Genomic DNA, 12,579 nt, shown 5'->3' with positions numbered 1-12,579 from the left:
CAATGTGGATTCCAACGAAGGCACCAAAACCGATTCGGGTACCGGCTTAAAGAAGGTAAAGCTCAAATCTAGATTCTACTCGTGTTATGAATCTCAAATCTAGACTTTACTCGTGAATGTTTTATGAATCTCAGATCTCGGAGTCCTCTTGTTTACCTGAATGTTAATGCTATGAATCAGGTAATCACCAAAGCTGGCGAAATCAGCAAAGATGATTCCGGTTGCAACTCTCCTGAGTTGACTAAGGTAAATCTTGGGAAATAATCGACAATCTCAGGCTTTGTTTTTATTTAACTCGTATGAACATTCATGTTCTGGATCCCTTGCTTTTAATGTCGTCGATTATTTCCGGAGATTTTGAATGTCGTGAATCAGCTCAGTGACGTTGACGAAAGAACCAAGGCTTATTCTGGATCTGGATCTCTTGCTTTGAAGACGGTAAGTATCAGGATCGCAAGCTTTGTTTATTGTATGAAGTTGTTGTTATGTTGTGAATCAGGTAAGCACAACCAAGGCTGATGATGAAAGCACCAAGGCGGATTCCGGCTCTCCTGTGTTGACCAAGGTATGAAAGTGCTTTGTTTATGTCTAACTCGTATGAACATTCCTGTTCTGGAACTCTTGCTTTTAATGTTGTCGATTATTTCATGAGATGTTGAATGTTGTGAATCAGCTCAGCATGGCTTTGTTATGTATGAAAGTGCTTGTATGAAATTGGTGTTGTTATATTGTGAATAAGGTAAGCACAACCAAAGCTGATGATGAAAGCACCAAGGCAGATTCCGGCTCTCCTGTGTTGACCAAGGTATGAAAGTGCTTTGTTTATGTATAACTCGTATGAACATTCCTGTTCTGAATCGCTTGCTTTTAATGTTGTCGATTATTTTCTGAGATGTTGAATGTTTTGAGTCAGCTCAGCGTGGCTTTGTTTATGTATGAAAGTGCTTGTATGAAATTGATGTTGTTATGTTATGAATCAGGTAAGCACAACTAAAGCTGATGATGAAAGCACCAATGCGGATTTCGGCTCTCCTATGTTGACCAAGGTATGAAAGTGCTTTGTTTATGTCTAACTCGTATGAACATTCATGTTCTAGATCTCTTGCTTTTAATGTTGTCTACTATTTTCTGAGATGTTGAATGTTGTGAATTAGCTCAGCGTGGCTTTGTTTATGTATGAAAGTGCTTGTATGAAATTACTGTTGTTATATTGTGAATCAGGTAAGCACAACCAAAGCTGATGATGAGAGCACCGAGGCGGATTCCGGCTCTCCTGGGTTGACCAAGGCATGAAAGTGCTTTGTTTATGTCTAACTCGTATGAACATTCATGTTCTGGATCTCTTGTTTTAAAGTTGTCGATTATTTTCTGAGATGTTGAATGTTGTGAATCAGCTCACCGTGGTTTCGTTTATGGTATGAAAGAGTGTGTATGAAATTTATGTTGTTATGTTGTGAATCAGGTAAGCACAACCAAAGCTAATCATGTTCTTCCAGATGGCAGTAGCTCAGCTCGTTCTCCTCCCTTTGTTGTTGCTGACGGTCAGATTCCTGGGAGTTCCTCCAGGGAAACAGAAGTTCAGCTCCTTAACTATTTGTTGTTCCATACTTGGTTCTGCTCCTTGACTATTTCTTGTTCCATACTTGGTTCTGCTCCTAATCGATTTCTTATTTTCTGATTGTCACTTTAGGGTCGTGACTATTCTTCACTTAGACTTCACCGTAGCAAAAGGATGAAGCTGGAAAGCGAATATTACATAGACGAAGCGAATGGAAACTGACACCTAAGACGGCAAGCGCAAGAGGGTTTATCAAAGTGACTACTAAATCTGAAGCCTTCCGTGAAGTTGAACCATTTATGAACGACTCCAGACTGAATCTATTATTAAAAGTTGTGTGAGTTTCTTAGACTAATTTTCTTGTATTACAAAGTGTCTGGGTATGTAATTAAAGACAAGTATAAAAACAGACATGAGAACAATTAATGTAGAGGGATTATTTGACAATAGAAAAATATCACATATAAGCTAGATACACTGCGAATAACGTCCCTTTTAACAGATAGCTGTATCTAGAAAATGCACAACAGATATACGAAAAAAATATGATTTAGATAAAATTTATTATATATTTTCCATCAAAGAGCAACAAGCGGAGGTTCACAGCTCTCTACTCCGGTCCTTTCACACGAGCATCAACTGGAAAGATGCTAGTTTCAGAGCAAGGACAAGGCTGGAACATCCACAGACAGCTTCCTTCCGGAAATATGAAGAACAGAGGAACCGAAGCTCCAACAACACACACGGCAAATAGAGCCGTCATGATTTTGAGCTAAAGAATCATAAGGAAAAGAAGTCCCCAACGAGAGCCTCATTTTTGATGGAATAATACATTGATAAATAGTTGTTTGTACGCAGTGGCGGAACTAGGTGGGGAGGGGGTAGGGCAGCTGCCCTCCATGATTTTTTTTTTTGGTATAATTTGGTTTAGAAATTTTATAATGCCCTGGATGAAAATTTGAACTTATATATATACTACTAGTGTTTTGTTGTTTTGCTCCGGATAGAGATTCATCCTAGATCCGCCACTGTTTGTACGTACAATTACAAATAAATGCATTGCATGCGGACATGCACGGTCATGTGAGTCATTGACCTTCTTTAAATAGACCTCGTCATTCTAACAAAAAAAAAAAACCTCGTCAAAATTCATCACGCAGAAAATGAATATTGATGTAGCATTTACAAATATTAGAAAACATGAGAAACCAAGTCCCCGATTGTTTATCTGTATTTATATTCGCGGTTTACTTTATATATTAGTTTATATGTTCATCTAAAATCGAACTTTTTACTTCAAAACATATCAAGTTATCAACCATAAAATGTTAATCGTGGACGCAATGGAAGTGGTGTAGAATTAATTTTCAAAAAAAAAAAGAAAAAAAAAAGGAACAAAACTTAGGTTCACCCTAGATGAATCTCTAGATTCATCCACCAATAAAATTTAGTTATTTGAGATTTGATATCTTTTAAAAAATAAAATTAAATAATAAGGATTTATTGAAACAAAATTATGTTTTAGATAAAAAATAGTAGAAATTATCAATTTTTTTTAATATTGATAAATCTGTCGGCAAATACTAAACTCTAAATTCTAAATATTAAATCCTAAACCCTTGGAAAAAGACTGAACCCTTGGACAAATCCTATACCCTAAACCCTTAAATTTAAACCAGACCCTAAATCATAAACTAAATCCTAAGCCCTAAACCCTAAATCATGACCCCTAATACTAAACCCTAAATCTTAAATTCCAAAATGGTTTATGGTTTAGGATTAAGGGTTTAGGATTTAATATTTGTCCAGGAATTTAGGGTTTAGGGTTTCGTATTTAGAATTTAGAGTTTAATATTATAGTTTATGATTAAGGATTTAGGATTAACGGTTTAGGGAATAGGATTTTCCTAGGGGTTTAGGCTTTCCCTAAAGGTTTAGGATTTAGTATTTAGAATTTAGGGTTTAGGACTTAGTATTTGCCAAGGGTTCAGGCTTTCCTTCAAGGGTTCAGGCTTTTCTCAAGGGTTTAGGGTTTTGATTGTAGGTGCTTGATCCGTCGGAGTCTCCATCAAATCCATCCCTTAAAACAGAGCACAGAAAGGACACTCAAAGCAGGTCCGAGATCGAAGATCGTCAGTCGCCATTGTGATCGCCAAAATCGTCCTTTCTCAATACGGTGCGTTTTGGCCGAACCCAATTGTTTAAAATCATGAAACTGTAATATTGATATTGTAGCTACTATGTAATATAAAGTTGAAAGTTGAAAGCGAAAGGGATATCTGAAACAAATAAAACAAAACAATCCTCTTGAGTTTAAGAAGGAAAAAAAACGATTTTGCTCAACACCAAAACGAAATCAGTGGTCTGTCGTCAGTGATTCTTTATGGACATGTCTCTTTCTTATGATTTTTCTAGAAGATCGAGTGAACAGACAAACAAAGAACATGATAATAAACAAAATAATAAGGTTTACTTACAAAAAATTACAGAAAATTATCAATGATGCAAGAATCTTTGAAGAATCAGTGATTTTGAGATCTTTTAAAATTGTACGGTAGCTGGAAAGATGAAAAGTTTTTAGAAGAGAAAGAAGAAGTTTGGTAAATATATTACTGCCTAAAAAATCACTTAATGGCTAAAAAACTAGTTAATGATAATTATAATATTTAATTAGTTAACTAGAATTAGGCGAAAATGTATACATATTATCATAAATAAGATTTTGTTTCCATTTTAGATTTGTAAATTTTTTATTTATTAGTTTCGTTTTAATAAAAAGTAAAATATATAGTTAAAAAAAATCATATTACTAAAAAAATATATATATGGGCCCCACCAGCAGTGGCACCTCGGGCGGTTCCATCATCTTTTATTTTGCTTTATCTCTGCTTTGAACATCAGTTTGCTGTAAAAGAAGCTTTTTGTTATTTCTACACGTTGACATTTAGTTGACATCATCTCGTATGTGTTGTCTTTATTTATTTACGGTGAATAATTGAAGAAGAAAGAAATGACTGTGTGTTATTACAAATGCAAGAAATAATAAACTGTCAAGTAACTATAATATAAGGATACAATTGGAATTACGAAAAAGTAACAATATTAAACAGTTGCATACACCAGTTTTTCTTGTATATAGCATGTTTGAAAATGAATCTTTTGAGTTTCTTACAGTTTCCTGTTTCGAGTTTGTGACTTTGATGTCTGAAATTTTTCTTTCAGCTTCTGCGAAGTTTTGGAAACAATCGTCGCGGTATTTCAGTTGCGGCGGCTTGGTCTCCGACATGAAATTAAGTGTCAGTAATGACCAGAGAAGTTGACAAATAACAGCCAGCGTTGAGACAAATACATAGCTCCAGGAGATTGTCTTGTTCCTCTCGTGTAACTGCGTGGGCGGAGGAGAAGCTTACGTCCTACGTAGGCGGCGCGTGGAGACTGATGATTGTTACAGCGAGTTTAGTTGTGGTCGAACATCTATAGTTAGATACGTAAGGATTGATGTGTAATTTAACCCCAATTCTGTTACCACTTCTGAAAATACTTCTGAATTTTGCATAGATACCTAATTACCATTGTTTTTTTTGTATATTGAGCTAAATGACCTTATAGTAGTTTACAAGTGATGGAACTTATTTTAAACAAATTAAAGAACGAGTAAAATCCAATTTCTAGTCGCTGAAAAGCTCGAGTCAACGTCTGAGTAATTCTTTATGTCTATAAGTGGCTTTTATAGTACTTAAGGATAGAATCCGATTGCGCATCATCTTACTAATAAGCTGAGTAAGTTGTCTTCCCGAATTTGTTTCACCTCAAATGATAGGTTGTGACTTAGACCATCTCAAGTGTATTCTTTTATTTTTTACTACAATATGAGAACTTTATAATAGAGATGGATTTGTGTCCAATATATTTTTCTATTTTCTCAAATTGAATCTTTTTGATGTATTATTTTCTTTTTTTACAAATTACACCTTTTATTTGTGAAAATTGAAAATTGACCCAGTTGATTTTAACTTTTGTAAGACTTTCTTAAAATTATGATACTATTTAAACTAGCAATTTCCTTAATAGGTTACTATACAAATACAAAGTATGATTCTATTTATATAAAAAATGTATTTCGCTAAAATATTTATTTTAGTACTAATTCTAAAAAATAGAAAGTTAAGAGACCAGTTATTAAAAAATATCTCTCTATAATACAGGAATGCTATTTATTCTTCTAAAGATAAAGGAAAAAATAGCGATATCTATTTAAAAAAAAAGAAATGGAAGTGAGTTAGAGTAAATTTTACTCCACTATAGCATTAAGAGTCAAAAATAACAACAGATTTGGATATGCTCTTAGAGAGGCTAACTAGGGTAAAATGCAGTCAAACGGATCCTGTCCAAAAGCCGATTATGCTATATACTGTATCATTCTAGTCGAGTGTGGCTCTATAAACCAAAAAACATCCGCCCGATGCTAAGCCACACTGTAAGAATAAGGGTATGCAAAGAAGATGTGATTTTCGTGTCTCATCTATCTCTTCACAGAAGATGCATGATTGTTTTACTCCGCAATTGCCTTATCCTATCTTATGTTGATAACCAGTTATGGAAAGCTATCAATGCGATGAAAGAGAAGCGAGGCATATGTTGTGAAAACCAGATGATCTTTCCTTATACAGCTATGTTTTTCTTTTTCCTTAGTTGATCCCATGTTTGAGAGGCTAAGAATGTAAGACCCGCCTTCCCCAAAAACATATCTGGATTTCAATAGTCCCATCCATGCGTATTTCCTTCTGTATAATGCACCAAACCAACTATATCCATCGTTTCTACTTACAGTCATGCACGTAAGGGAATGGAAAATGAAAGCATGAGTAAATGGGTTATTCAGTGAAGCACTTCTAGACAAGTCTTTCCACTTGAACCTTTATACTACTCAACGCCGAACTAGAACTGAATAGCCATTGACAATCAAGCAATCAACAATAACATCATATTGTATAGTGCAATGAATTCACTTGTCACCATACATAGAATTATATTCAAATGAAAGTGGTAAATACCTCTAAACCTATTCACCTGGGGACTTATCTCTCTGCTACGAACGACCCTAATTTTATCGATTACACTGCTAAACATATACCCGTAAACCATGGCTTCCTCTCCATCATTACTACCCTTCTTCTTCTAAGTGTTCTAACGCTTTAAAACTGATCAATGCATTGTACACACAATTTAACTGGTCAACGCACTTGAAACACAATTCAACTAGTTGAATTGTCCGATCATGCCTAGCGTCAGTAAGAAGGCCATCAAATGGTTCCAATACGTTGATAACAGTCTCTATCGAGATATCCACATATATTTTAATGTATGGACTGATACTCGAAGTTCTATTAGCAAGAAGTGATTGATCTAGATCTGAATAGTTAATACACCGATCTATTAGATCTCTTGAAGTTTTCAGATATTTGGATTATCCCACCTTAAACGTAAGTATGTGGACTTGGTTAAAAAACGTTTTTTTTTCATAATAATGTAATACTAATTTTAGTAAAATAGAAATTGGTAAGTGTTAAAATAGATCGGATCTTTTTTTTCCCTTTTTGAGCTCTCCACCGGATTTCTTTTCCGGTATTGATTCTTGCCGTTGGGCATTTATTTCTCCTCTTTCAGTTTAAGTCAAGTCTTTATTACCGGCCTCGTGCTACGGTTTTGTTTTGGAAACTCTGCTACCATCAATATCTCCTCTTTCCTTTTTCCTCTCAATCAAATTTCGAAAATCATCTTTCTTTCCTTTTTTCTCCCATTACCGTGAGCTGCACTGCAAATCATCATTATGATTTCCCAAAAAAGGTTTATGAAGATAGCAATATCAGAGGAATTCCCAAAACTCTCGTGATTGACTTACTCCCCAAAAATAGTTTTTCACGGTGGTTGTCAAACTACGGTGGAAAAAACTCAAGAGCGATGCCAAACGATCTGCACTCTGCGTTGAGAGCCATGATGATTGAAGATGATGAGCCAATCAATCTTCCAGACGAACCCCGATTCAAGGTGTTTGAGGAAAACTCCTTAAGTTTGCTTGGAAGACTACTCAACCCTGACTGCCAGTCGATGTCGAGGATGATTGACGAGATGCCGACTCACTGGAGAGTTGTGGGACGTGTTAGAGGGATCGCTTTGTCAAGAGAAAAGTTCCAGTTCATCTTCAAAAGGGAAGAGGATCTCCAGAATGTGTTAAACGACAGACCCTGGTCGTATAATCACTAAACCATACTGCTGGAAAGGTGGACCGAATCTCCCCCTGCTGACTTCCTCACAAAGTTTGATGTTTGGATCCGCATTAGGAACATATCGTGTAACTTCTACACGCTTGATACGATGCATGCTTTGGCAAAGGCCATCGGCTTTGTCAGAAAGATTGCCTACGACCCGAAAGCCTCACAGAAGACAGACTTTATCAGGGCTCTGGTGGAGTTTGACGTAGCGAAACCAGCGAGAGAAGAGAAGGTCCTTAATGTCTCTGCTGACAAGAGTGTGATCATCTCCTATGAGTATGAGAAGCTTCGGAAAAAATGCTTCCCCTGTTTCAGGCTCACCCATGAGAAACCACAATGTCCTTTGCTGAGGAAACAACATCACCAGGAGCGATCGAATCAGAGAACTTGGAGAGGTGGAAGCTCTTCAGGTGACCACGTAAGGAAAGACACACAAGCCAAACCTCAGACTCAGGCCTTGCTGGAAGGGCCTTCAGGGTTTCCTCCTCTGTTTCCAGAGTTATCAAAAGAGGAGCAAAAGAGTGCTCTCCTTTACATCTCCCATGATGATCCGACAGAAAAAGCTGCAAGGATTGCAAGGGTGAAACTTCATATTGAGGAGCTGAAGGATAAAGATGGTGAGTAAAGACCGGTTTTTACATCGGACCTCATGAAAGGGAAAGGTCTGGTGTATCGTTATGATAAGACTGATGGTAAACTGGAGTCCATATCAACTCGAGTGGAAGGACAGACTCAATCATCTCCAGTTACTCTTCAGCAACCTGAGAACACAACTGATTTATCGGAACACTCATCATCTCACTCCCTCCACACTGGTGGTTCTACGGGTTTTAGCCTGGGTTCTTCTAGTAAGAACTTAGTTACCGGGACTACAAGTGGGCAGAGGAAGCCGAGAAACAGACCACCAGCATGGAAACGTAGAATACGGAGGAATGTTGGAAACCCGACCAATCCAATTCAGAATGGTGACAAGTTTGAAGGAAATGCAGAAGGTAGCAGTAAGCGTAAGGCAGAGAATCCCTCAGAGGAGGTGTCAAAGAAACAAAACCAGAACCAAGAAAATCCAGTGGCTTCCATATTGAAGCCGCTGCCCATCCAATGAGTATATTGAGCTGGAACTGTCAAGGGCTGGGAAACCCTGAGACAGTTCAAAGGTTAAGGGAGATGCGCCGGGTGCATTTTCCTGACTTTTTGTTTCTCATGGAGACTAAACAAAAGACAAGTTACATTGAGCATTTGAAAACAAGTTTGGGTTACGACAAGTTGATTACAGTTGATCCGATTGGAAGGAGTGCGGGATTGGCTGTTATGTGGAAACGAAGCTATGAGGTAGAGGTTCTATCGATGGATAACAGGATCATCGATCTAAAGGTTACTATTGGTTCACTGGTATTTTTCCTCACCTGTGTTTATGGTGATCCAGTACGAGGAAGAAGGAAATGGGTTTGGGAAAAGCTGATTAACATTGGGATTCAAAGAGACGAAGCATGGGTATTGGTCGGAGACTTTAACGAGTTAAGAGACCATGAAGAGAAACTGGGAGGTGCCATAAGGGAAGAGTCCACATTCTGGGACTTTCGAAACATGACAGAAGCGTGTAAGATAAAAGAACACACGAGTCATGGCAACTTCCTTTCGTGGGCTGGATGGAGAGATAAAGTATGGGTGCAATGTCGGTTAGACAAGAGTTTTGGAAACGATGCATGGTTCACTCTGTTTCCACGTTCTAAATCAGTGTACATGGAGATGCGCACCTCTGATCATCGTCCCCTACTCTTGAGCTTTGCACTGGAGGTGGAAGAGAAGCATAGGGGTCGTTTCTTTTTCGACAAAAGGCTGATTGGAAAAAGAGGAGTTGAAGAAGCCATTGCGAGATCTTGGGGCAGTGATGATCCAGATGAAACGACAAGCATCATGGACTGTATTGCAAAGTGTCGTACTGAGCTAGCAAAACTCAAACGCGATGAGAACCTCAACTCCAAAACCAGGATAGACAACCTCAAGGCAGATTTGGAAAAGGAGATTGCTAAACAATTTCCTAATTCCCAGCGAATGAGGAAGCTCAAGTATGAGCTAAGCACAACTCTGAATGATGAAGAAAGGTTTTGGAGGCAGAGAAGCCGAGTTGAATGGCTGAGAGAAGGAGATAGAAACACTGCATATTTCCACAATTCGGTGAGAGGGAGGAAGATTAAAAATAAGGTTCTGATGCTCAGAGATATTTTCGGCAATGAGAATTTTTCTGAAGGTTCTAAAGGCTCCATTGCTGTTGATTTCTTCAGAGACCTTTTTATGAGCACAAACCCTGCTAATATGGATCCCCTCTTTGATGGTTTCCCTTGCAAAGTTACTCCCTCCATGAACGAGCTCCTGTCGAAAGAGGAGATAAAAAAAGCTGCGTTCGGAGTCAAAGGAAGCAGTGCCCCAGGTGAAGACGATTTGACTGGTTGCTTCTATCAAAAGTACTGGCATTTGGTAGGCCCAAAGGTGACAAAAGCGGTGCAAGGTTTTTTTCAAACTTCTATCATGCCTGATGGGTGGAACCATACACAGCTGAGCCTGCTTCCAAAGATCCCCAACCCTTCAGATGTGAAAGATATGAGACCTATCAGTTTGTGATCGGTACAATACGAAATTATATCGAGAATACTGTGTGATCGTCTGAAGTTGGTACTACCAGATATCGTGTCTGATACTCAGGGTGCTTTTGTGTCTGGTAGATTGATCACTGATAATATCATTGTGGCTCATGAATTGGTTCAGGGTCTCAGGACGAACAAAAGAGTTGGGGAAACCTTTATGGCTATTAAAACCGACATGTCTAAAGCTTATGACAGGGTCGAATGGAACTTTGTTGAGAACCTGCTGGAGAAGCTGGGGTTTGATAGAGTTTTCATCAGGTGGATAATGGTTTGCATAAATTCAGTTTCTTACTCGGTGCTGTTAAATGGTCAGTCTCATGGATTCATCAGGCCGGAAAGAGGGATCAGACAAGGAGATCCGCTCTCTCCTTTCCTGTTTATCTTATGTGCTGAAGCTCTGGTTAGTATTCTCAACCAATCTGAGAAGCAGGGGAGGTTACACGGGATCAACCTTACAGTCAAGAGTCCAGCGGTGCACCATCTTTTATTTGCAGATGATAGCCTGCTTCTATGCTGTGCTGATGCTTTAGAAAGTGCAGAGATAAAAGAATGCTTTAAGACTCTATGGCGAGGCATCCGGGCAGGTTATCAACACGTCAAAATCTTCTATCATATTTGGAGCTCGGATTGACGACCAGATAAAGAACAACATCAAGGAGATTCTGTGTATTGAGAAGGAAGGTGGTGAAGGCTCTTACCTAGGCTTACCGGAGTGCTTCCAAGGCTCAAAGAAATATCTGCTTAACTTCATAAAAGAGAAGCTGGAAGGTAGATTACATGGTTGATACTCCAAAACTCTGTCGATGGGGGCCAAAGAAGTATTGATCAAGTCAGTCGCTCTCGCTTTACCGATCTATGCTATGTCGGTATTCCAGCTCCCTAAAGACTTATGTGCTAGAATCACAAGTGATATCGCTGAGTTCTGGTGGAGCAGTGGTAACAAAAAGAAAAAGATCCACTGGGTCTCAATGGAAAAGCTGTGTAAACCGAAAGAAGCTGGAAGTATGGGGTTCCATGACATTGGGCGCTTCAATCAGGCGTTGCTATGTAAGCAGGCATGGAGGATATGGAGCCAGCCTGACTCTCTTGTTGCTAAAATTCTCAGAGGCAGATATTTCTCTAAGAGTTCTTTTATGGATTGCGGTGTAGGCACTCGTCCTTCTTACATTTGGAGGAGTATTCTACATGGTCGCGAGTTGCTGCAACAGGGACTAGTCAGGAAAATCGGTAATGGAGCCTCAACTAACGTCTGGGCAGAGAACTGGATCATTGATACCACACCCAGACCACCTATGTACCGAGCAGACAGTGATATAGACCTCACGTCAAAAGTCTCTGATTTATTCATGGATAACACAGGGCGATGGAACAGAGAACTTCTGTTTGAAACTTTCACTGATGAAGATGCAGAGCGAATCCTATCTTTGAAGCCACGGATGGAGGCTCAAGACTCAGTGGAATGGGGATTCACCAACAATGGCTTCTACTCTACTCGTAGTGGCTATAAATTAACAGAGGAACTGGTGAAGCTTAATGCTGGTGGAGGTAGTTCTCTTCCTCCCTTGGAAAAGAAACTATGGAGTCACATCTGGAAAATCAAAGCGCCTCCTAAGCTCAAACATTTCATCTGGAGAGCTCTCTCTGGTGCTTTGGCTGTTGGGGAAAGATTGTGTACTTGAGGCATCCCTATAGATTCCACCTGTTCGGCTTGTAGGAGAGAAAAGGAATCAATCTGCCATGTCCTTTTTCACTGTGACAAAGCTCAACAATGCTGGGAACTATCGAATGTACCGTTGCCCCAAGCTGGGTTTTCAAAAAAACGGTATTTCTTAACATCTTTCATCTCATCAAGATTGCAGCTGATCGCAGGGTGGAAGAAGGCATTCGGAAGGTGTTTCCATGGCTGCTTTGGCAAATTTGGAAAGCTAGGACCGCACTTATCTTTAAAGAAAGAGCTATAGATCCTCACTGCATTGCCACTGTCGCTTTCGAAGAAGCAGATCTCTGGAGTAAAGCGCAGTCCTCTGCTACTGCAACAGAGGTGGTTTCAGAAACCAAAACTTGGTGCCTTCCTCCACAAGGAACTTTCAAGTGCAACGTGGGGGTC

The 12,579-nt window shown here is 39.0% G+C and overlaps 2 protein-coding genes across 2 annotated transcripts; both read left to right on the top strand.

Annotated features, from left to right (window-relative positions):
• The first annotated feature begins 7,519 nt into the window (after positions 1-7,519).
• LOC108829853 (uncharacterized protein At4g02000-like) lies at positions 7,520-8,455 on the top strand. Its single transcript, XM_057004076.1, has 2 exons — positions 7,520-7,806; positions 7,900-8,455. Exons 1-2 carry the CDS (start codon positions 7,520-7,522, stop codon positions 8,453-8,455), a joined length of 843 nt encoding a protein of 280 aa, XP_056860056.1.
• Positions 8,456-11,275: 2,820 nt separating this feature from the next.
• LOC130508519 (uncharacterized mitochondrial protein AtMg00310-like) lies at positions 11,276-12,151 on the top strand. The gene has a single exon (XM_057004075.1). The coding sequence runs from the start codon at positions 11,276-11,278 to the stop codon at positions 12,149-12,151; it is 876 nt and encodes a 291-aa protein (XP_056860055.1).
• The last annotated feature ends 428 nt before the right edge of the window (positions 12,152-12,579 follow it).

The sequence above is a fragment of the Raphanus sativus genome, chromosome 2, assembly GCF_000801105.2.
Source record: "Raphanus sativus cultivar WK10039 chromosome 2, ASM80110v3, whole genome shotgun sequence".
Classification (NCBI taxonomy): domain Eukaryota; kingdom Viridiplantae; phylum Streptophyta; class Magnoliopsida; order Brassicales; family Brassicaceae; genus Raphanus; species Raphanus sativus.
This window is presented reverse-complemented; position numbering and strand designations above follow the sequence as displayed.

Bases quoted from the DNA above. Each gene is read 5' to 3' on its own strand.
- LOC108829853 (XM_057004076.1), top strand. From the start codon at position 7,520: ATGCCAAACGATCTGCACTCTGCGTTGAGAGCCATGATGATTGAAGAT. The intron at 7,807-7,899 runs GTCGTATAATCA...GATCCGCATTAG, and splicing joins GTGTTAAACGACAGACCCTG to GAACATATCGTGTAACTTCT.
- LOC130508519 (XM_057004075.1), top strand. From the start codon at position 11,276: ATGGGGGCCAAAGAAGTATTGATCAAGTCAGTCGCTCTCGCTTTACCG.